The 25,236-nt window shown below is 46.2% G+C and overlaps 1 protein-coding gene across 1 annotated transcript in view; it reads right to left on the bottom strand.

Moving 5' to 3' along the window:
* Positions 1-1,413: 1,413 nt before the first annotated feature.
* The window catches only part of ppp1r37 (protein phosphatase 1, regulatory subunit 37), a 51,648-nt gene continuing 27,825 nt past the window's right edge, over positions 1,414-25,236 (bottom strand). The window contains exons 2-12 of the mRNA XM_070438368.1: positions 23,559-23,656; positions 13,021-13,066; positions 12,835-12,935; positions 11,249-11,368; positions 9,505-9,655; positions 9,222-9,377; positions 8,826-8,938; positions 3,224-3,365; positions 2,906-3,072; positions 1,705-2,670; positions 1,414-1,643 (exon numbers count right to left, since the gene is read on the bottom strand). Of these exons, the coding sequence (XP_070294469.1) occupies positions 1,572-1,643; positions 1,705-2,670; positions 2,906-3,072; positions 3,224-3,365; positions 8,826-8,938; positions 9,222-9,377; positions 9,505-9,655; positions 11,249-11,368; positions 12,835-12,935; positions 13,021-13,066; positions 23,559-23,656 (2,132 nt within the window). The 3' untranslated portion in view covers positions 1,414-1,571. The remainder of the gene's footprint in view (positions 1,644-1,704; positions 2,671-2,905; positions 3,073-3,223; positions 3,366-8,825; positions 8,939-9,221; positions 9,378-9,504; positions 9,656-11,248; positions 11,369-12,834; positions 12,936-13,020; positions 13,067-23,558; positions 23,657-25,236) is intronic.

A 25,236-nucleotide genomic window follows, 5' to 3' on the forward strand; every position in this document is an offset into this window, starting at 1 on the left:
CTTTGTCAGACGTTGTGTGTGTCTGCAGGTGTACTATGTGTGTGTGTGTACTGTATGCATGTGTCGGTCACAACCCTGTTGTCACACTACAGACAGGGTGTTCCCTCAGAGCCTGTGACTCACCGTGCTCCATCACACAGCTACCAGGCCCAGGCTTGGGGCCTTCGGGGTCCAGCAGGTGAAGGACGAACTCTGGCTTCAGCCCGTTGGGGAGGGCCGAGCCCACCACCTCCTCCACGCTCTCCCCCTCGTCTGTGGAGCTCTCGTCTGGGGACTCCTCTGCCTTGGGAGGGGAGCTACAGCCCTCCACCTCCAGAGCAGTGTCTGTCTCGGCTGGAACAGGTGAGGGCTCGGCGGGAAGGGTGGTCTGTGATTGCCCCTCTGGTTGGAGAGGCTGCTGCTGTAGTTGCTCTAGAACAGGATGTTGTTGTTGCTGCTGTTCCACCTGCACAGGAAGTGCCTGTTGTGCTAGTTGCTGCTGCTCCTCCTCTGACAGATATAGTTCCTGTTCTGCTTCTGCTACACTCTCCGTGGCTCCCTGCTCAGAGGGACTCTCTGGCACCACCTGTCGGTGTGCCTGTGGAAGTGTCTCTGCCGGTTCTGGGGGCAGAAGCTCAGAGTCTGGCTGCACTGTTTCAGGCTGTGACTGGAGTGGTGCTGTTAGAAGGAGATCCCCCAGGGGCTTAGTGTTAGACTGCATCGCTAGCTGAGGCGCTAACGGTTGCGGCGCTAACGGTTGCTGAACTGTGTCACTAGCCTGTTCCGGACTCTGTTCCTGCTGTGGAAGCCGTTCTGACTGCATCTCATCTTCCTCTGTGTTGGTTTGAGACTCTGCCTGTTCACGAAATGTCTCTTCTACTGGGTCCTGACTCTCCTCCTTTTCTCCCACCACCACCTCTCCTTCCAGCGCAGCTTCAGTGGACTGCTGTTCAACAGCAGACTGTTCTAGCCGGGGCTCTGTAGCTGTCTCTACCATCTGCTCTGTCTGTTGGGGTGATGCTAGTGATTGAGTGGCTACATCTTCTGTAGGAAGGGACAGTGTGTGTGATGGCTGGGCTGCTGTTCCTGGGCTCTGCTCTGCCAGTACAGGTTGCGAACTGTCTAGAACGCCCTCGACTTCCTCCTCTGTGGGTTGGGTTAGGAGGTTGGATGGTGGTTCTAGCGTCTCAGACGGGTCATTAGGAGTCTCTACTACGGCCTCCTCAGAAGAAGGTTCCTCTGGCGCAACAGGACTCTTCTCCGTCTGTTTAGGATCTATTGTCTGTGGTTCATCTAAACTCTGGACCAGCCCCCGTGTCAGTGGCGTGGTTTGGGGTTGTGTCTGTTCTGTCAGGCTCGGTCTCACCTCCTGTGTCAGTGGCGTGGTCTGGGGTTGTGTCTGTTCCGTCAGGCTCTGTCTCACTTCCTGTGTCAGTGGCGTGGGCGTGGTCTGGGGTTGTGTCTGTTCTGTCAGGCTCTGTGTCACCTCCTGTGTCAGTGGCGTGGTCTGGGGTTGTGTCTGTTCTGTCAGGCTCTGTCTCACTTCCTGTGTCAGTGGCGTGGGGCGTGGTTCTGGGTTGCTGTCTGTTCCGTCAGGCTCTGTCCACTTCCTGTGTCAGTGGCGTGGTCTGGGGTTGTGTCTGTTCTGTCAGGCTCTGTGTCACCTCGTGTGCAGTGGCGTGGCGGGTTGGGGTTGTGTCTGTTTTCCGTCAGGCTCTGTCTCACTTCCTGTGTCAGTGGCGTGGGTCTGGGTTGTGTCTGTTCTGTCAGGCTCTGTGTCACCTCCTGTGTCAGTGGCGTGGGCGTGGTCTGGGGTTGTGTCTGTTCCGTCAGGCTCTGTCTCACTTCCTGTGTCAGTGGTGTGGTCTGGGGTTGTATCTGTTCTGTCAGGCTCTGTGTCACCTCCTGTGTCAGCGGCGTGGGCGTGGTCTGGGGTTGTGTCTGTTCTGTTCTCACCTCCTCCTGTGAGGGTTGTGAAGGGGCCTGTGGTCGATGTGTGGTTTGCTTCACTAGTGACACCACTGGCTCCTTTGAGGCCTTGGGGTTGTGCATGCCAATCTTCCCCAGAACCTGCTGCTGGTCAGAGGGGCTCTCTACTCTGGTCACCATGAAGATCTTGTGGCCCCTCCCGGGGCTCGACACAGAGATACAGCGGCCCGGCGAAGGGGGCGTACCGGGGGGGCCCGTGGACTCCGTGACGGTGATCCCTGAAATGAAAGCCCCCGTAGCTGGTGGGGTAGAGGGGGCGGTTGGCATCTGTGAAGCACTGAGGGGGTGCTGGGTTGTCGCTGCCCGGAGTGAAGGGCCAGTGTGTTTGGGGACAGGGGAGACGGAGGGAGCTTTAGAGAGAACCACCTCTTCCTCCACATCGTCGTCTGTGTCCGAGTCGGACTCCAACAGCAAAGGCAACACTATTCCCTCAGAGCGCACTGCCGATTGGCTGTCAGTCAGGCTCTCAGTGTCTTTTACTCCTTCCTCTCCTCCACTGTCTTTCCCATCTTTTTCAACATGCTCGCCGGAATCAGCTCCATCCTCCTTTTCGGTTCTGTCCTCGGTGGCGATCTCGGCCATGGAGGCCGAATGCATCTGCTGCTCGGTCTCCTCCTTCTCCTTGGCTAGGATGAAGTTCCGCTTGCAGCCGTTCTGGATCTCAGCCAGCAGGGAACGCTGCGTATCGATGAAGCTCTTCACCTGGGAGACGGAAGGAAAAAACAGAGGGATGAGAACAAGGAGAGATCGGGGGTTCATACGTTGATGTTCCCCCATCTACGTCAACCCTACTCCCCCCATTCCTACAAATTCATTTCCCCATTTATTTTCCCTGGACAACACAATTAATCTTGACAATGTGTTACAAAAGGGCAATTTGCATACAGTTCCCCCTCCTCTCTGTACTTCTCCCCATCACCCCCCCTCCCTCTCTCACAGTCTCTTTCTTGGGCTCTCGGTCCAGGTCCAGGCGTAGGAGGGAGGTGTTGACTTTGAGGGCCAGGGAGAGGGCCATGAGGCCCCCCGTCTTGATCTCGTTCTCCCTCAGGTCCAGACGCAGCAGCCGGGGGCTCTCTGCGATGAACTCTGCCACTGCCACGGCACCTGACATACAGTACAGGGGGGGTGAGGTGGTGGTACAGGGCTCAGCTCAATGCCTTTTCACACACTAACAGCTCCGTTTACATGCACAATGAGCTTGGTTTTCAATCAAAATGTTTGTAATAGCTGTAAATAGCAAAATAAGGACACACACCCTCGCAGGACAGCTTGGTGGACGCCAGGCCAAGCCTGAGCACCGAGCGGTTGGAGATCAGCCCGTCCTTCAGCTTGTGGACCCCCTCGTTCCCCACAGAGTTATGGCCCAGATTTAGGGTCTCCAAACTCTGGGTACAGGGCTAGAGCGAGAGGAACAGGGTTTACACATAGCATAGGACAGTGGGCAGAAAATATACTGTGACGTACGAAGGAAAGTACAACACTGTACCACGAGATGGCTGTATCGATCACTTTGAAAATGTATATACAGTTGAAGTCAGAAGTTTACATAAACTTAGGTAGTAGTCATTAAAACTCGTTTTTCAACCACTCCACAAATTTCTTGCTAACAAACTATAGTTTTGACAAGTCGGTTAGGACATCTACTTTGTGCACGACACAAGTCATTTTTCCAACAATTGTTTACAGACAGATTATTTCACTGTATCACAATTCCAGTGGGTCAGAAGTTCACATACACTAAGTTGACTGTGCCTTTAAACAGCTTGGAATATTCCAGAAAATGATGTAATGGCTTTAGAAGCTTCTGATAGGCTAATTGACATAATTTGAGTCAATAGGAGGTGTACCTGTGGATGTATTTCAAGGCCTACCTTCAAACTCAGTGCCTCTTTGCTTGACATCATGGGAAAATCAAAAGAAATCAGCCAAGACCTCAGAAAAAAATGTATAGACATCCACAAGTCTGGTTCATCCTTGGGAGCAATTTCCAAACGCCTGAAGGTACCACGTTCATCTGTACAAACAATAGTACGCAAGTATAAACACCACGGGACCACGCAGCAGTCATAGCGCTCAGTAAGGACACGCGTTCTGTCTCCTAGAGATGAACGTACTTTGGTGTGAAATGTGCAAATCAATCCCAGAACAACAGCAAAGGACCTTGTGAAGATGCTGGAGGAAAAAGGTACAAAAGTCTCTATATCCACAGTAAAACGAGTCCTATATCCACATAACCTGAAAGGTCGCTCAGCAAGGAAGAAGCCACTGCTCCAAAACCACCATAAAAAAGCCAGACTACGGTTTTCAACTGCACATGGGGACAAAGATCAGACTTTTTGGAGAAATGTCCTCTGGTCCGATGAAACAAAAATAGAACTGTTTGGCCATAATGACCATCGTTATGTTTGGAGGAAAAAGGGGGAGACTTGCAAGCCGAAGAACACCATCCCAACCGTGAAGCACGGGGGTGGCAGCATTATGTTGTGGGGGTGCTTTGCCGCAGGAGGGACTGGTGCACTTCACAAAGTAAATGGCATCATGAGGAAGGAAAATTATGTGGATATATTGAAGCAACATCAGTCAGGAAGTTGAAGCTTGGTCGCAAATCACAAAGCCCTGACCTCAATCCTTTAGAAAATGTGTGGGCAGAACTGAAAAAGCATGTACGAGCAAGGAGGCCTACAAACCTGACTCAGTTACACCAGCTCTGTCAGGATTGAATGGGCCAAAATTCACCCAACTTATTGTGGGAAGCTTGTGGAAGTCTACACAACACGTTCGACCCAAGTTAAACAATTTAAAGGCAATGCTACCAAATACTAATTGAGTGTATGTAAACTTCTGACCCACTGGGAATGTGATGAAAGAAATAACTCATTCTCTCTACTATTATTCTGACATTTCACATTCTTAAAATACAGCGGTGATCCTAACTGACCTAAGACAGGGAATACTAGGATTAAATGTCAGGAATTGTGAAAAACGTAATTTAAATGTATTTGGCTAAGGTGTATGTGTATGTAAACTAGAGTCACAAAGTTCAAGTAACAGACATCTCAACATCAACTGTTCAGAAGAGACTGCGTGAAATCAGGCCTTCATGGCCGAATTGCTGCAAAGAAACCACTACTAAAGGACAACAACAAGAAGAGACTTGCTTGGGCCTAGAAACACGAGCAATGGACATTAGACCGGTGGAAATCTGTCCTTTGGTCTGATGAGTCCAAATTAGAGATTTTTCGTTCCAACCAGTGTGTCTTTGTGAGAAGAAGAGTAGATGAACGGATGATCTCCACATGTGTGGATCCCACCGTGAAGCATGGAAGAAGTGTGATTGTGTGGGGGTGCTTTGCTGGTAACACTGTCAGTGATTTATTTAGAATTTAAGGCACCCTTAACCAGCATGGCTACCACAGCATTCTGCAGCGATACTCCATCCCATCTGGTTTGTGCTCAGTGGGACTATAATTTGTTTTTCAACAGGACAATGACCCAACACACCTCAAGAATGTGTAAAGGCTATTTGACCAAGAAGGAGCGTGATGAGTGCTGCATCAGATGACCTGGCCTGCACAAATCACCCGACCTCAACCTAATTGAGATGGTTTGGGATGAGTTGGACTGCAGGGTGAAAGAAAAGCAGCCAACAAGTGCTCAGCATATGTGGGAAATCATCCAAGACTGTTGGAAAAGTATTCCAGGTGAAGCTGGTTGAGAGAATGCCAATAGTGTGCAAAGCTGTCATCACGGGTGGCTACTTTGAAGAAGCTAAAATATCAAATATTTTGATTTGTTTAACACTTTTTTGGTTACTACATGATTCCATTTGTGTTATTTAATAAATGTCTTCACTATTATTCTACAATGTAGAAAATAGTAAAATAAAGAAAAACCCTTGACTGAGTAGGTGTTCTAAACCTACATGTACATGTGTCTCTCCCATTATGAGAGTGCAGTGGAGGAAGTCACAGACCTGCCAACTCTGTCCAACTTTTTATAAAGTACCACACGCGCGAGCCAAATTGGAGATTCAACTCGCAAATCTAGTGCAAAGGTATCTTAGAAGCATTGCCTCTACAGCTAATACCAGACACTCATTCTTCATCAGGCAGTCTTCTAAACTCCCGACTCCATTTAATGCCAAGATGTTTAGATTTATTTTTGATTATACTTTTGTAATGCTTTTTGTGACGTGGATCATAATTACAGTACCAGTCTATCAGGTTGCGTGATCCTCGTAACGTTACGTGGAAAATACAACTAATGAGACGCAGAATTATATGTACAGTGGGGAGAACAAGTATTTGACACACTGCCGATTTTGCAGGTTTTCCTACTTACAAAGCATGTAGAGGTCTGTAATTTGTATCATAGGTACACTTCAACTGTGAGACGGAATCTAAAACAAAAATCCAGAAAATCACATTGTATGATTTTTAAGTAATTCATTTGCATTTTATTGCATGACATAAATATTTGATACATCAGAAAAGCAGAACTTAATATTTGGTACGGAAACCTTTGTTTGCAATTACAGATATCATACGTTTCCTGTAGTTCTTGACCAGGTTTACACACACTGCAGCAGGGATTTTGGCCCACTCCTCCATTACAGACCTTCTCCAGATCCTTCAGGTTTCGGGGCTGTCGCTGGGCAATACAGACTTTCAGCTCCCTCCAAAGATTTTCTATTGGGTTCAGGTCTGGAGACTGGCTAGGCCACTCCAGGACCTCTACATGCTTTGTAAGTAGGAAAACCTGGAAAATCGGCAGTGTATCAAATACTACTTCTCCCCACTGTATATCATACTCGCACAAATGCGTCAAGTTATTTTTCATATTTGCATTTAATTTCTTTCACTAGCAAATGTGAGTGAACTGCTGGCACTTTAGAGCCCACTGAATGTCCATCTTATGTTCGAAAAGGGATTTGTTCATGTGTTTACGTACAGCTGACAGTCGGCAAACTCAGCGTCACAACAAACAGGAGGGGCAGACACGAGGTAGCTACGTCAAATAGTGATGTATTAATCTCCATGTCCATTGACACAAACTCCGTACATGTCTGTGTGTTGCAGCTCGAGAATCGGGATGTTAGATTTACTCAGTGGATTTATTAATTATTTAAAAAAATAGAAAACGACACATAAATCAAGCCCTATTAATTTCTGCGTACTTTTAACTTGGATCTCGTACCTGCGTACATGGACAGAGAGTTACGTAGTTGGTACGCAAAATGCGTGCATGCTGGCAGGTCTGCAGTCATGGGATCTCTTKCATGAGTGTTAGAGGAATGTCCAGAGCGTGTCTTCTGCACCACTGGACCCAGTCCCTGATGGAAATGCTAGCTGACAGGCCTCTCCAAAGACCCGGAATCTCGTGTCTACGTGCCAACATTCCCAGAAGGCCTCAGTATTCCCAACACCCCCCCACACTCCTCAATCTAAAGGGACATCATTCTAGTAGGTGCTGCCTTTCATTTCTATATTTTGATATGGTGAGGTAGGAAGTATCAGTCGTACCAAACCTGTCCATCTGGGGGTCCGACTAAGCTTCATGCCAACTGGATAATATACAGTATATTCACAATTAGTGATGCACCGATATGACATTTTTGGCCGATACCGATATCCAATATTTTCCTTGCAAAAAAAACAGATGATAACCGATATTTAAAATACTAGCGTCTTTTTAAGCATTCTAGTACAGTTAAATAGTTAACACACACACACGCCACTACAATCCCTGGTTCGAATCCAGGCTGTATCAAATCCGTGATTGGGAGTCCCATAGGGCGGCGCACAGTTGGCCCAGCGTCATCTGTAAATGTTAAATAATTTGTTCTTAACGGACTTGCCTAGTTAAATAAATGTTACACACACACACTGACCAAAAAGTAATTTTGTTGGCATTTACCCATGTCCCCATTACCAGTAAAACATAATCAAAACCTATTTCTTTCACTTACTTGCTGTTTCGTTGTTCATTTGATCAGTCGTTTCATTCTTAACCAGGATTTCTATGGAACGCCATTTGGGTCTTTGCGTGTCAAATAACACTATTTGACGTGTCAAATAACACAACATAATCTGTTTCAGTAGCTATAGTTAGCTAGGTTAGGAATGCTGTTTTGCGCAAAATTTTACGTGGCGTTATTACGCCATGCACCTACGTTATATAGGTATGCACCGTAGCTTTGGTTTTTAACGTTGGCGTTAAACTCGACGTCGGGCAGATACCGATGTTGGCATTTTTAGCTAATGTCGGCCGATATATCGTGCATCCCTAATCACAATATCATCCACTCTGTCTGAAAAACACGCTCCCTCAGGCCTGCTAGTCCTCCACACGGTCAAAACATGATCTTTCTCTATGATAAACGACTGTTGGGAGCAGCACTAGTATGAGCCACCATCCCACTGACTGACAGGCCTAGATATAGACATCACTACCATGCCTAATTCAAGGCCCAGCCTTTAAAGCTGAGCCCAGTTCTCCTGGCAACCGGATCTGTGATAATGGCCTGTACCCAGCTTCTCTGTCCTGACAGGACAAGCCTGAGACATGTCTATGGTTCTGCAGGGAACCCATAGGGATTCATAGTTTGTTTTATATGGGGGACATGTGAGGCAGGCTCCAGACACACACACACACACAGAACTGTTTAAATCAGCAGAGTACAGGGAGCACATGCAAACCACAGTTTCATCAACCCTAATGACTGTATTACATTTGTATGTGTGTGTGCGCGCACATGAGTGCTGATGCAAAGCATCAGTGGAAGATGCTTGGCATTTCACTATACTTGTGCATGTGACATTAAAACACCTAATTTCTTGTTGTGTGTGTGTGTTTACCAGTGCAGCTGCGAGGTAGCCCATGCCGTTGTGCGTTAGCTGGTTGTTCCAGAGCACCAGAGTGACCAGGCCTTTCCTCTGTTCCTTCAGGCCTTCACAGACATAGGCCAGACCTGCACATCACACAGAGGGAGAGGTAGAGGGAGAGAGAGAGGTTAGGGCTAGACCTGTAGACCTGACCTTTTGGACTACGAGACAGAAAACTCAACACTGGGTTACGAGGTTGTCATGATGTGATAGAAAAGGTGTGTGAGAGAGAGAGAGACAACAGAGAGAGAATGAGCGCGAGAGAGAAAGAAAGGTTCAGACAGGGTGAGAAAGGGAGCGAGAGAGAGGACTGGACGAGAAACAGAGTGAAGAGGTTGGTGAGATGATAGCAGCGAGCTGTATCCCTACCAGAGTCCAGTATGTGGTTGTTGCGGAGGTCCAGTATCTGGATGTTGCAGTTGAACTTGAGCAGGTTGCCCAGCTGTGCCGAGTCCTGCAGGCCGTTCAGCTTGTTATCAGCCAAGTACAGCTCCCGTAGGTTCATGTTCATCTTCAGAGCCGTGGCTGGAGAGAGGGAGAGATGAGAGAGGGAGGGAGACACAAATGAGTAAAGGATGAGGAAATGGAGGCAAAAAAACTTCTCAGTTAACACAGTGATGATTTCCTGTCTCCCCTCTTCCCGTCCTGTTACCCAGCAGCATGAGTGGTCGTCCAGAGAGCCCAGCGTTCTCCAGGTGCAGCACAGCAAGACTGCCGCTGATGCGGAGAGCCCGTGCCACAAACGGGGCAGAGTGGTCCAGCAGGGGCGTGTTGCGGGCGTCAAGGTACTGCAGAGAGCTCGTCTGGGGACAGACAAAAACACAAACCAACATTTCAAAATCACATTTATTTTATTTAGCCCTTTTTACATACGCAGTTGTACAAAGAAAGGAGACCCATTTTCTACATCTCATACAGACATCCTCATGAGTCACTGACACAAATCAGAGGTAGAAACATTTTCTCCTCCGTGTAGACATGCTAACCCATGACAGCAGACCGTTTTGCGTGCGTCTTCGGTTAGCCGGCGAGCTACAGCCCACGTACTGTACGCTGGGGCTAATATGGGCCGCCGGTAGCCTAGCGGTTAGAGCATTGTGCCAGTAACCGAAAGGTCGCTAGGGGAAAATTGTCGATGTGCCCTTAACCATGTGTGCACAAACACGCCTGTATAGAGGACGTCCTTGAAATATATATTGGATAATCCTCCCAGCATCCCTGGGTGTGGGAACAACGTGCGCAGGCAGGCAGGCGCGCGCACACACACACACACTCCTTTGGGTTTAACTGTGACCTGACCTCTCTTCCATAATCCAGCAACCTCCCGTAATCTGTAATCAGAGCTCTGATAGTGATGACTCACGTCACAGCGCCAGTTAAGAGCATTATCCCCTGGCTGGGACTGAAAGCCAATACCATTATTCTCTAACAAATACATATGACTCCCATGCAGCGATGATGACATATTCATAGCCATGTCCAGACACGCACGGAACCTCTGCAAATGTGAAGGACGTCACGCTGCTTGCTCAGAGTACTGCTTCGCCTGCGATTCGGCTCAAAGGCTCAATCCCAGGACCTCTGCCTTGCAAACACGTGACCTCCCTCCTGAAGCGGCTCTATACATCACGCTATTGAAAACGGCCTTCCAATGGCGCATGGGGCGGCGCTTCACGCCGAGTAGTGAGTTTCACAGGTCCCCGTCTGCTACACTAACACGTAAGCCAAAAAAAGCGCACGCGTGTGTGTGCATGGAGCATATGATTACAAAAAACCTTCGGCATGCCCGAGCATCCGATCGCTGCCCCAGGGGGTGCTTAAGGTGGAGACCGCAGGCAAGTCTCATCATCATACATGCCCAGGGGAGATGTCTTTCTAAAACCAACGTGGACTAAGTGTTAATGACTCACTGTGTTTCATCAACTCAGGGGATAGGGGATACGTTGCAAAACCCTTTGATTTAAATGCATTCAACACATGCTGCTGGAGTCTACCCATTGTGTCATTTAAGAGCCCATCACTTGCTTATTATGATTGCTAAATACTGCAAAATTTAAAAACACTTGACCCCAATCCCTAAAAGCCAAAATATTGGACTATAAATTGCACCTTCCTGTATTATACTTATGCTACAATGTTTATTCTATTCTACTGAGCCATTTACTTTATGCTTGTATTCTTAACTTTTCTTATTGGTTGTTGCTTTGTGTCGAGGAGGAACCTGCAAGTAAACATTTCGTTGGACGGTGTATACCATTTGTATCCCGTACATACGACTAATGAAACATTCAGAAAATCATTTCGAAAATACATAAAAGATAGTTGGTGATAACATCATGCATCACATCCTCTGTTCTACCATTCATTTCACTCCCCCAGAGGTCAAGACCTCTCACCTTCCTCATCATGTGGGCTGCGGCCTGCCAGCCGCGGGTGCCGATGTGCTTGTTGAAGGAAATGTTGAGGTGTGTGGCCGACTCATAGTACTCAATCATGTCAAAGAGAGCTGACGCACCCTGGGAGGAAGAGGGGAGAGACATGATTAGAGAGGGTCAAATGTTAGGCCACACTTTACACTGGCCTTATGTCCTAACTACTAAGATAAGATCATAAAAGAGAAATATTCCATAAACATATTACCTACAAGTGTTGCAGTATGTTATTAAAAAAAAGGTAGAGAGGGGTGTTATGGGAGGAAGGGCTGACAGAGTTGTGCACAACCTCTTACTATGGAAATGGCTAGCCGGCTCAAGGGTGGTGGTGGGGGGGGGGGGCCTGCTGGAACATACCACTGGTTAGTGAGTGTGCGTGTGGGCGAGATGACTGCGGCTAGGGCAGCAATAATACTGTGCCTGTGGAATTATTCATGCAAATCAAATCAAAGAGAACATTGTTTTTAATTAAATAAGCTAAGACAATGTTCCACCAGATTCTATCTGACCAGAACCATGACCGAGGACCGTCCAAAAGTAAAGAAACTAAACAAATAAGTCCTGATGGATGACCCTGACTGGCTGGTGTAGCTACAACACTACCTGAACAAGAATGGAGGACAGCCCGGTACGTCTCATTAACAGTGAGCCTGATGAAGTGAGGCAGCTGGAAAAGGATAACACACTACAGAGCGACTGGGCTGGCCCATGGCTCTGCCGCAACCACTGCCTCTCTCATTCACCCACTCTTTCGCTGCCTTTCCCTCTGTCGCCCAGGTAGGCCTCCCTACAACCCCGTACCCTACCACGACCCTCTGCCTCGGGGGGAGACTCCGTGGTTGTGCCACTGAAACAAAGGTAAATATAGCTCACAGAGCCAGTTCGGTAACATTTTCAGGGCAGTCAGTGAGTGTGGTACTCAAGTGTGGGGGTGCGCCTGCATTTATACCGTGACGTATTTCTTCAGTACTGTCGGTGCATCTATGCATGCACACATGAATGTATAAAAGTGTAGGTCTACAGTATAGTCTGTTCAAGCATGGACAACACGTGTGTGCATTTACTGTACATGAGTGAGTAGCTCATGGAGCCAAGCCTACGAAAGGAAATAACTGGTCAGACTCAGCAGCGTCGGTTTGTGTCCCTCTGCTCTACAGTAGAGCTGTCTGTCTGTGTCTGACTGTCTGTGTGTGTGTCTCATTCACTCATCGAGCCAAGCCTACAAATATCTGTTTGAGGAAATAAGAAGTGGTCAGACTCAATAGAGCTCTGTCTGACCGTCTGTCCGTCTGTGTCTCTCAACCCAACCCCTCTCGAATGGTGTTTACACTCAGAGCTCTAGAGTAATCACACGACCCTCGGGAAAACACTAGACATCCTGTCAGAGGGAGGGAGGGAGAGGAAAACAGAGAGGGGGAATGACAGGACAGGGACATAGGAGGGGAAAAATAATGAGAAAGAGTTGAAGAGACGTGGTAAATGGAAGATAGGAGGGGAAACCGGGAAGGGAGAAAAGGTGGAAAGAGAGTAAAGAGTGTGGACAAACATACATCTTCATCCAGGCTGGTCTGCTCCAGGTCCACCACTTTAAACTGGACCCTCTTGAACACCTCCTCCAGGGACTCACACGCCTTATAGTCCAGCTTCTCACCTGGAGGGACACACAGTTCCACCTAAAGTAAGACCGGTAGTGTGCGTGCGTGTCTTTGTATGCGTGCGTCTTAGTATAGGCTTACCTTTAAGGTCCAGGCATTCGTTTCGATGAGTTAGGTCTTTCAGCTCCTAAGAAACACAGTGGAACAGAACAACCCTCAGTCAGATACACAAACCCAATCATTCAGACAGACGACACAGCAGGAAAATGTCACCACACAGACAGACTTGACTTTGATCACATAAAAAGGTGACCAATTTGAACCCATGTAAATGAAAAACTGCTCCTGTGTACATAGACTTAAACCGTTGACACGAAGAACAGATCGGTAAAATACGATTGCTCAACGGGATTAATGTGTGTGTGTGTGCACTCTTACATCAGCAGAATACAACATCAAGCCAATACCTGCTTGAACAGACAGGAAAACAACAGACAAAGCATTTCTTCTGTTATCTGGACTATTGTCATAGTATGATAGTGTGCCAATAATAATATCCAGTGTCTTTTATCTGTTAAAATGTCTCAGATCTCCACATAGGTACAGGGTGATTCTTCCCGTTCACACACAGTGTGTGTGTGTGTGTGTGTGTGTGTGTGTGTGTGTGTGTGTGTGTGTGTGTGTGTGTGTGTGTGTGTGTTGTAACCAATGTTCCCTCATTTTTTCCGGCACTGAGCAAATATTGTCTGCTGAGCGCAAACTTGAAAGTTACTTGAACGTTGTGAAAATTCTGTGCAACTTCCAGCAAGCGTTTACTGTGAACACTGAGGCTGTACTTGCCTTAAGTTACAGTTTAAACAGTGGCAATGTAGGCTACTGTGGCTATTTGATCATAATGTAGGCCTACCAGAGTGGCCTACCATCAAAAACAATGGAAATATTATTCAGCCTACAGTAGCAGCCAATGTTTGGTCTTCAATGTAGATCTACATTCCATGAGACAAAAAAACCTCGCTTTTTAAAGATGTCTAGAAATGTATACGGTTTGTGCTCTTGTAGGAAGCAATCCCTCCCCTGTTGCTAACTACAAATGATCTATAACTGGGCTAATAACTCAGTAACTAGCAAAGGATGTGAACAACATGTGCACACGTGGCTACATGCGCTTGTTTTTGAGATCAAAGCGAGAGCTGTATCTACTCACGACCGCTCATGCTGTAAACACAGTCCAGTTCAAAGTAAATGGTACAGACCCATATGTGATCCGTTTCAGGAAACTAGGTGTATGTCGCGGGTCACTACTTCACAGGAGTGCCGTCTGAATGTAAACTACATTTTTTTAAATCAAAATGCCTTCTCGAACATGTGAACTTTCATGTGCCTTGATAAACTTGTATGCCATCTGTAAATATTAATTAAATTGTTAAATTACGAGCCTAGTCGGTTTAGCCACAGAAAAAGGCTGCCACTTTCCTGATATCCATGATTGGCTGAGATAATGAGTGGGCTGGACATGCTGGCAGATGAGTTTGGATTGGTCAGTTTGGATTCCGTCTCTCACAGTTGAAGTGTACATATGATAAAAATTACAGACCTCTACATGCTTTGTAAGTAGGAAAACCTGCAAAATCGGCAGTGTATCAAATACTTGTTCTCCCCACTGTATATGTCAATTGTCTATTTTGCATATAGGCTTACTGCAGCTCTGATTGTTTATGCCGCAGCGGTCTGTGTAGAGTATGGGCTGAGTAGCGCGTGTCAATACAATAGAATCCTACTCCGATGCCTACGACAAAATCTCTTCCGTTATTTTTTCTTCTTTCCGGTATGTTGCATTGAAAGTGGCTACTATTGTGTTGAGTCAATCAAAATTGCCACAGTAAAGGGAAACGTTGATAGTGTTAACAGGGAAAACTCTAGAACAGTGGTCACCAACCTTTTCTGAGTCAAGATCACGGAGTCAAAAAGCAAGCAGAGATCTACCACTCAGATTTTTTTTTTTAACATGACTTAAATGTAAGCCTATGCAACATTAACCAATTAAAAACAGTACAATAGCAATGAGGTTTGTGCAATAAGCTATAGGACCAATACATTATCACAGCATATTGGCTTTGCTTGAATTGGCCTGCCAATGCATTGTTGTTCGGGACATTTAAAAATATATATATTTCAAAATTTGAGGTAGGCTACATGATCTGTTGTTGTATTATTTGTGAAGTACAGCGGAGTGAGCATACATTTAAATAATTCGCTTTTTATTTTTCTGGGCTGATGGTGCCTGCCTCTGCTGGTCAGTCTCAGCGGAGGGAGAGAGCAGCAGACTGAGGGTCCGCCACTCAACGGCCCTCCGCTCTCCCTTTCCTCCACTGACACTGACCAAAAAGGAACACCGTCTTCCAGCTGGCGAATTATTTCTGCCTCATGCACAAACTCATGTTGTTACACCTGATTAGAAAAAGACCCAAGCCGCTAACAACAACAATGCAAGCCTATAGCTACACTTTCCTACTCAGTCATTACTGCTGCAGTGCTTGTTGTAGCGCTGAGTAGAAATAGGAAAAACGCACATTTTTATGGCTTATAAGTGTTGAATACAAAGTATTGACAGTGCAGGGTAAGAAGTAAGTAAAGTATCAACTTTTGCTGTAGCTTTTTTTTGCGCCTGCTACGTTACTGCAGACACAGTCACCCGAGCCATCTGATTGGCCAGCGGTAGGCGTGGGAAGGCAGAGTTTATACCTTCAAACACATGCAATGGTTCAAAATGGCAATAGTTCCCCTCCCGGGCACAGGGCAGCTGCATCGGGTGCTTCTACCGCCAACAGCCCAATAAATAGGAACAATAAACAGGAACAGGGCTTTATCGTTGAGGTTGTTTTCACAGAAATGTTTGGCAATCGACAATGAATGCGATCAACCAGTTGGTGACCACTGCTCTAGAAAGTTGAGTGAAGTTCAGTCTCGTGCTTCTCTCTGTGGGCTGATATTTCTGTGCGGCAGTCTCGGAGCTACTGGCCAAACACTCAGTTTAGAGGGAACATTGGTCGGAACACTCACCTGGCTGACGCACGGCAGCCATTTCGTGCCAATAAAATGCACGCGTTCAAAGGACAAGGGAAATAGTACCATCTGAAAATGTAGCAGGTTCATGAAACCGGAGCTGGACACATTGTGATTACAGTGCGTTATTGAGGCCTTTGGCAGATATTGCCCTCAGTCACCTCTCTATACACCCCACAAGACTGTTTACGTGACGTGTGTGTGTGTGTCCTCACTCCACAGCAACCAGTTCTATTATGCACAGTTAGTGTCATAATGCTGCTGCATTCAAAGAATTGTATTCCCACTCTAGGGATGAAAACGACACCACTGGAGGGGGGGTGGGGTGGGGCTATTCCAATCCACCCTTCCCCAGCCCACCGACAAAACCCGTCGCCTTTCTTACTAACCCCCCCCCCCACCGCGCTGCACTACACGGCACAGTGAACATGCACTCAATAACCTCACCTCCCCTGCCACCGTTCGCTGGCTGCTCATCAGATAGCCAACGCTGAGTACATTAGCTAAAACAGACCTGTGTCCTCGTATCAAAAGCAAAGTTCACCGGATTGTATTTTCAGGGATGTGACCTACACAACCAAGAACCAAGATTAGAGCCATCCGCTTGTATGTTAATGTCAATACTTAAAAATGCAGATGATAAAATAAAGCCAAGTCTGTTCAAGTTCAGCAGTGATAGATAGCTGAGAATGGATCATGGCTCTGAAGCTCTGCTAGGATCTGACTTTGAGTTGAACATAGCCCAGCCAGAAAGCCATTAGTGTGAGAAACTACAGACGACAGCAGAAAAACAATGACCTTTCAATTTACTCCTTGTTTGTTTTGGAAAACAGTCCAAGGCAAACTGTCCTTCTCTCAGCACATATCAAAGCTGCAGGCTAAAGTTAAATCTAGACGTGGTTTCCTCTATCGTAAATCGCTCCTCTTTCACCCCAGCTGCCAAACTAACCCGGATTCAGATGACCATCCTACCCATGCTAAATTACGGAGACATAATTTATAGATCAGCAGGCAAGGGTGCTCTCGAGCGGCTAGATGTTCTTTACCATTCGGCCATCAGATTTGCCACCAACGCTCCTTATAGGACACATCACTGCACTCTATACTCCTCTGTAAACTGGTCATCTCTGTATACCCGTCGCAAGACCCACTAGTTGAGGCTTATTTACAAAACCCTCTTAGGCCTCACACACCCCTATCGGAGATATCTACTGCAGCCTTCATCCTCCACAGACAACACCCGTTCTGCCAGTCACATTCTGTTAAAGGTCCCCAAAGCACAGACGTCGCTGGGCCGCTCGTCTTTTCAGTTCGCTGCAGCTAGCGACTGGAACGAGCTGCAACAAACACTCAAACTGGACTGTTTTATCTCAATCTCTTCATTCAAAGACTCAATCATAGACACTCTTACTGACAGTTGTGGCTGCTATATGTGATGTGTTGTTGTCTCTACCTTCTTGCCCTTTGTGCGGTTGTCTGTGCCCAACAATGTTTGGACCATGTTTTGTCCTGCCACTATGTTGTTATGTTGTGTTGCTGCCTTGCTATGTTGTTGTCTTAGGTCTCTCTTTATGTAGTGTTGTCTCTCTTGTCGTGATGTGTGTTTTGTCCTATATTTATATAGTATTTATTTTATCCCAGGCCCCCGTCCCCGCAGGAGGCCTTTTGCCTTTTGGTAGGCCGTCATTGTAAATAAGAATTTGTTCTTAACTGACTTGCCTAGTTAAATAAAAAACGGCTCTCCTGTGAAGTAGTGACCCGTGACATACGCCTAGTTTCCTGAAACAGGTCACATTTTACTGTAAACAAATTGACAACAGACTTTCAGCACGCTTATAGGGAAGGACATTCAACAAGCACGGCACTTACACAAATTACTGATGATTGGCTGAGAGAAATTGATAAAAGTATTGTGAGCTGTTTTGTAAGAGTTCAGTACGGCTTTTTACATTATCGATCATAGTCTTCTGATGGAAAATGATGGCTTTATACTCTCTGCTATATTGTGGATAAAGAGTAACCCGTCTAACAGAACACAGAGGGTGTTCTTTAATGGAAGCCTCTCCAAAATAATCAAGGTAGAATCAAGAATTCCTCAGGGCAGCTGTCTAGGCCCCTTTTTTTCAATCTTGACTAATGCCACGCCACTGACCTTGAGAAAGCCAGTGTGTCTATGTATGTGGATGACTCAACACATCAGCTACTACATCAAGTTGAATCACTGCAACACTTAGAGCTGCAGTTAGTTTCAGAATGGGAGGCAAGGAATAAGTTATAAGTCCTAAATATTTTGGGGAAAATCATCCACTAAACCTCAACTAAATCTTGTGTTGAATAATGTGGAAATTGAGGTGAGGCGACTACACTGCTTGCAGTAACCCTGGATTGTAAACTGTCATGGTCAAAACATTGATTGATACAATAGTAGCTAAGATGGGGAGAAGTCTGTCCATAATAAAGCGCTGCTCTGCTTTTTTAACAACACTATCAACAAGGCAGGTCCTACAGACTCGATTTGTCGCACCTGAACTAATGTTCAGTCGTGTGGTCAGGTGCCACAAAGAGGGTCCTTGGAAAATTACAATTGGCTCAGAACAGGGCAGCTTAGCTGGCCCTTAAATGTACACGGGGAGCTAACAAAAATGTGCATGTAAATCTCATGGCGCAAAGTGGCGGAGAGATTGAGTACATCACTACTTGTTTTTGTAAGAAGTGTGGTTTAAAACAACTAGCACACAGCTCGGACACCCATGCATACCCCACAAGACATGCCACCAAAGGTTTCTTCACAATCCCCAAAACAAGAACAGATTATGGGAGGCGCAAAGTACTACATAGAGCCATGGCTACATGGAACTCTATTCCACATCAGGTAAGTGATGCAAGCAGTAGAATCAGATTTAAAAAACAGAAAAATACACCTTATGGAACAGCGGGGACTATGAAGAGACAAAGGCACAGACACATGATAAGACACACACATATGTACACATGGATGTTGTATTGTACATATGTGATAGTGGAGTAGTGGCCTGAGGGAACACACTAAACTTATTGGGTAAAGTGTTAGGAAGAGTAATGTCACGTAATATTTTAAATTGTATACAACTCCCTTAATGTTGATGGACCCCAGGAAGAGTAATGGGGATCATTCATGAATACAAACACACCCCTCTGGAGCAAATTAAATAGTAATTGTACCATTACTACAGCTGGTTTAGTCACCTGTCATGAATAAACATAGCCATTAGTGCAATATACTATGTTGCCAGAAGCCTACAGCAGATGCATGTGAATGTGGCTTAGTGTGAGAGGAAAGACGGACCTATTCTGGTCAGTGAGTGTGTGAGCAGCAGACAGTCAAGACACGTGAGACCCACAGGGTCTACTCCGGTACAGATACGTTAATCTGACTGAACACTTTTCTGGAGCTGATGGTGTGTGTCCTTCATTCTGTGTGACCCTCCGTGGCGTTCGGGATTGGCAGGTCCTCCACTCCTACCTGGGGTGATTATATATATATATGTGTGTGTGTCTGAGAGGGGTGAGGGAGGAACTATGGAAAGGGAACCCGATACGGCAGTGCACAGGGAATCGACAACAGGAAACAATAGGACTGTGTGGCTGTAGGTATGTCTGTACCTGAATAATGAGTGTGTGTGTAGGCCTACACACTTTAATGAGTCATGAGTATGCCAAAGTGCATATCCATGTCCTTGAGTGAGTGTACATGCGAGTATAGATCTATAGTTGTGTGTGTACAGTATGGGTGTGTGTGACAGAGAGGGAGATTCAATGTCCTTGTGCAGAGGGGGAGCAGTAGAGGCAGAAATGTGACACAGGGCTGCCAAGCATCCAGGCCCTGAGGGCTTTGGTTGGGGCTACTGAGGCTCAGGCATTCCACACACAGCCACCGAATAGGCTAGAGTCCCTTAAACACACAAACTTAATGTAGGTAACCTGTAGGCCCCTGGCCGGACACCACGTGCACAGTACACACTAAATAAAGAGTGCATTTACAGGGAAGGTGGGGGGTCCCACTAAAAACTCCTCTTTCTGGGAAGCCATTTTGTTTGACGGGTCTGTTTATATAGCCGTTTTTTTTCCCTCCAAGGATGACTAAGCAGAAAAACTGTGCCATAGTGGACCAGAGCAGACCAGTAGCCAACACACTGACGACAGTGTATTCACTAGCTGTTAACCCCACAGTGGAAAGTTACACAGGCTTTATTTTTCGGCCCGATCAGAAGGCCAGCTAAGCAGTGATGAGTCTTTCCACAAGTGTGCGTGATGTCTCCCCCTCTCTCGCCAATGACTAAACACCGCCTGAGTGGGGTGATGGGAGATTCCCTGAACCTCCGTCACACACACAAACAAGCAAGATAGAACGAGAAGGCAGATTGAGGCAGATTACGTTTTTTTGCGAGGAATGAGGGCTGCAGAAGGGAAAGACCGGCGACAGTACAAGGGTTGAGAGGGAAGTAAGGGGGAGGCAATTCTTCTACCAGGAACATGCGTGTTTGTACAGTGTGTGTCCCCTGTAGGGCTGGGCAATATATCAAATGAATTCAATTCATTTGAATGTATGTTTCGGCACGATATTTCACATGCCTGTATTGCAAGTTTTTTTTGGGTATTTTTATGTTTTTATGAGCGTTTATGTCCTGTGTTCTCATGTTGTCTTTTTGGTCTCGTCTCGTTCGCTCCCTTCTGTCCTGTGCACCTTCCCATTTACACCAGAGATCTGTATATAATGAAGAGATGCTCATGTCTCCACCAGAACAACGGGAGTCGTTGTCCCAAAAGGCGGGAAAGCAGGCGACAAGCTTAGGTTAAAAATAAGCGCATAGGGATTATTTTGGACAGATTTTGGCGAGTGTGAAACCTCTCGCTTCGCCTCTTTCTCCCACGCCCCTCCCTCTACCACCCACAACAACAAAGATGAGAGCTCACGCCTTCCTCTCTGACAAACGGTTTCAACTCGCTATTTGCATTTGAGGTTTGGTCCAACAGAATCGGTCATATGGACACCGAAACACATGAAGACATTATTTTACTGTAATAGAGAAGAAGTTAAACAGGGTTAGAAAGGTTGTTTTTCAACTCCTCACATTTCAAGCAGAGCAGATACTACTAAAACAGATGTACCAATGAACATTGACTCTGGAAAATGAATGCTCAGTCTGTCGCGAGCGCATTACAGTACCACGTATCTCTAGCAGCATTTTGGTCAAATAAAGATTGTTATACTAGCTGTTTAGTGTTTGTGCAATAAGCACAAAACTATTATATAAAAGGAATTGGCAACTCGTTCTCATTCTGAGAAATAAGGTAGGCCACTTGATTTCAACATGTGAACAAAGTGGACAGGCTAACACGCTGTTCAAACGGTTGGAGACGGACAGAAGGGTGTGTTCATTACTAGTCAACGGTTTTGCCTTGTTAGCTGAATTCAGAGATTGTGAAATATTTGTTTTTATTTAACTTGATCAAGTAATTTAAGAACAAATTCTTATTTACAATGATGGCTTACCCTGGCCAAACCCGGATGCCGCTGGGCCAATTGTGTGCCGCACTATGGTACTCCCAATCATGGCCGGTTGTGATACAGCCTGGAATCGAACCAGGGTCTGTAGTGTAGCCTCTAGCACGGAGATGCAGTGCCTTAGACCGCTGCGCCACTCGGGATCCCCTAACAAAAAGGTCATTTTTAAAGACATACCTGAAAGCCAGATCAGTGACTTTTGCAAAAAAGCAGGTATAAGTATTTTGATAAAATAATTAAATTATTACTGGGTCTTAAGGTTGTAGAAGGCATATATTCAGCCTAGGTATAATTACACGAGCTCTGAATTCAATAGGTTATTGTTGACTTTTTTAAATGCAGGGGATTTGACCTTTTAATTATACAACAAAGCTTATTTAGAGAAAACTTCACAAAAATCGAGATATGGGCGACTCGCCCATAAGTTTGAAAAAAGCTTAAAGCCCTATCGCCCAGCCCTAGTGTCCTGTGTGTGGGCAGTGGCAGAGCAAACTGCAAACATCCGACAGTTATAACATGTCCCTGCACTCCACATCCTGCTACCAGCCTGCCTGTCACTCACCCTTAGTGACTCGTCCATATGAGCTCATCCTCACCCACTGCAGATTCCTACTGTCATCCCACGTGCACACACCCTGAAGCCCATTCTCTTGCTAAGACCAAACACACAACAGAGAAAGACTAACCTGCTCAGGAGGCTTTAGGAAGATACTGTGGGTATTAAAACCCGCCTATACTTCTGCATGCAAGCAAGGGGGGTGTGTATGGACCATCAACAGAAGGCTATTGACCATCAACAGAATGTTGACAGTAGGCTGCTTTAGCATGTGTGTGTGTATGTTTGTACTGTTCAAGGGTGTGTGTTTGAGAATGTGTTTGAATGTCTGTGCGCATGTGTGGGCGTATGCGTGAGTGTGTTAAGGGTGGACGGATGGGTGGCCAGAGTTCTGGGGTTGGTCTTGAGGAGTAAGCACTTCCATAAATACTCACTCAAACTTTCCAATGACATGGCACAGCAGACAGAGACATGCTGGAGTGCGCGGGTCGCTGGGCAGGTAACCGTGGCAACTTACAGTAGGAGGGTCACACACCCTCTTATGCTACTTATGGCTGTGCCTCGGTCTTGCTCTTAATTTCCATCCATCGACACATTACTAATTCCATCTGTGATTGCTCTCTTTACAAGCAAATATCATGGTATCAATACTGCATTGGTTGACCTCTCACATGAACGGAAAGGAAAAAGACTACTGGACAATAAGAATCACAGCGATAAGCCAAGTACAAACAGGCATGGTCCGTGTCATAATCGGTTAACCAATCATGAGCCCTCCCCCTGTTCTGCCCAGTCACTTAAAGGTGAAATAGGCCTTTCACAGGTTTCCCCATTCATTCCTGTTCTGTCGCCAAGACAAAGGAAAGTCTCTGCATAACAGGCTTTCAACTGAACGAACCCAAACAATGCCCACTCATGCATTAACATGTTCATGTAGGCACATTCACAGGCACAAACACGCACACGAGCGAGGCACCGGTATATATATATATATATATATATATATATATATATATATATATATATATATATATATATATAAAAATGTTTTAACAGTAGAGGCATTCCCTATCAGATCTCAGGAACTGCTTATTCTTAGGGATTAGAGCACACATGACCTTGCAAACAGAAAAACAAACATCAACAAACAAGAAAGACACAGCACATTAATCCCCCTGCTGCTGTCAGCAAAGCCCAGCTAGCAACATGACAATCCCCATGGTGGGTGTGAGTGAGCTGCCCCAGCAGGGTGGTTTGAGGTCAGGTGATGTTTGATTGGGTGCCAGGAGTGATGAGGGGTGAGAGGGTTCCACTGGTACCAGATTTCGATGAGGTGGTGATGGTGTTGGGGATTTAAAGTCCAGATGTAGGCCTAATCCAGCTCCACGACAAGACTCTAAAGCCAATAAAGCCTGAATGATGCCTCGTGTTTCAGTGCTGTTATTAGGCTACTGAAGTAGTGGCATGGATACTTATTTTTCTATCTATATCTGTGTGCGTTTCATTCAGGTTTACCTGCATCTGTTTGAGCACTTTGGGGATGAGTTTACAGTTGAGTTTCACGCAGGCCTGTCTGTAGGCAGAGAGAATCTCATCCACCGTCACATTCTGGGCTGAAAAACAAGTCAGAGCAACAAGGTGAGACACAGGATTACACACACACTACAAACACACACACAAGTGGCCTGTTGATGACATCAGTTGGCATCACAGACATTATAGCACAGTACGACTGACAACACAATGACATAACACTCCCATTTTCTAGCTATGTTCTCACCTCTTTATAAAACACTTGCAGCTAAGTTAAAACAGTGAGTTAAAACAGTCCAAAAAATGCAGTGATTTCACACATTGGCTGAGTAAGTCATAAACAAGTGGTATTTTGAGACACAGTAAGTATATGGGATTTGCAATCTCCTTAACAAATGGACAAGGAACAAAGCCAATCGGATCCACTCTCTATAAAATGGCTGGTGTCAGTGTTCAGACTGCATCTGACTCGTCAGTGGAGAGAGGGGCACGACATGGAGACCCCCGCAGAACGAGGGAGAGCGCGGTTTGTTGTTTTGGAAAGTCTATTGAAACATTTCTTAATAACTAGCTACCTTTTGTGTTTGGATCCCGCGATGTGGTTAGCATCAGTAGGTGGGACTGCTACTATCTGTCCAGAGATCCTGCCGACCAAGGCTGGGTCTGAGGAGCTGTTTGGCGTAGCAACTAGCCTAGCTGCTAACTAGCTAGCAGGGTTTTCTTGAGGGCTTGAACGCAGCCCACAATGTGGTTCGCTATTGTGGCTGGGACCGCGGATTTTCCTGAGCTTCTGGCTGCTGTTTGTTGTTTTTAATCTTCCCTGCGACATGCCCTGTCTGGAACTGCGTAGAGTAACAGCATAACAAAGTTTGCTACAACGACAAAAACTAAAGCTGGCGGGAGAACCGTTGAGGACAGTGGTGTCGCTCTGTCACAAAAACAAAAACTGTTCTACAAGCAGTTGTTACAACAAGAAAATAACTTCAGGTGTTGTGTCCAAATACTGGTGTAGTCAACTCTGTCTCCTGACCCCTCCTGTCTCAGCCTCCAGTATTTATGCTGCAATAGTTTATGTGTCGGGGGGCTAGGGTCAGTTTGTTATATCTGGAGTACTTCTCCTGTCTTATCCGGTGTCCTGTGTGAATTTAAGTATGCTCTCTCTAATTCTCTCTTTCTTTCTTTCTCTCTCTCGGACGACCTGAGCCCTAGGACCATGTCTCAGGACTACCTGGCATGATGACTCTTTGCTGTCCCCAGTCCACCTGGCCGTGCTGCTGCTTCAGTTTCAACTGTTCTGCCTGCAGCTATGGAACCCTGACCTGTTCACCGGACGTGCTACCTGTCCCAGACCTGCTGTTTTCAACTCTCTAGAGACAGCAGGAGCGGTAGAGATATTCTTAATGATCGGCTATGAAAAGCCAACTGACATTTACTCCTGAGGTGCTGACTTGCTGCACCCTCGACAACTACTGTGATTATTATTATTTGACCATGCTGGTCATCTATGAACATTTGAACATCTTGGCCATGTTCTGTTATAATCTCCACCCGGCACAGCCAGAAGAGGACTGGCCATCCCTCACAGCCTGGTTCCTCTCTAGGTTTCCTAGCCACCGTGCTTCTACACCTGCATTGCTTGCTGTTTGGGGTTTTAGGCTGG

This window comes from Salvelinus sp. IW2-2015, linkage group LG4p (assembly GCF_002910315.2).
Source record: "Salvelinus sp. IW2-2015 linkage group LG4p, ASM291031v2, whole genome shotgun sequence".
NCBI classification, from domain to species: domain Eukaryota; kingdom Metazoa; phylum Chordata; class Actinopteri; order Salmoniformes; family Salmonidae; genus Salvelinus; species Salvelinus sp. IW2-2015.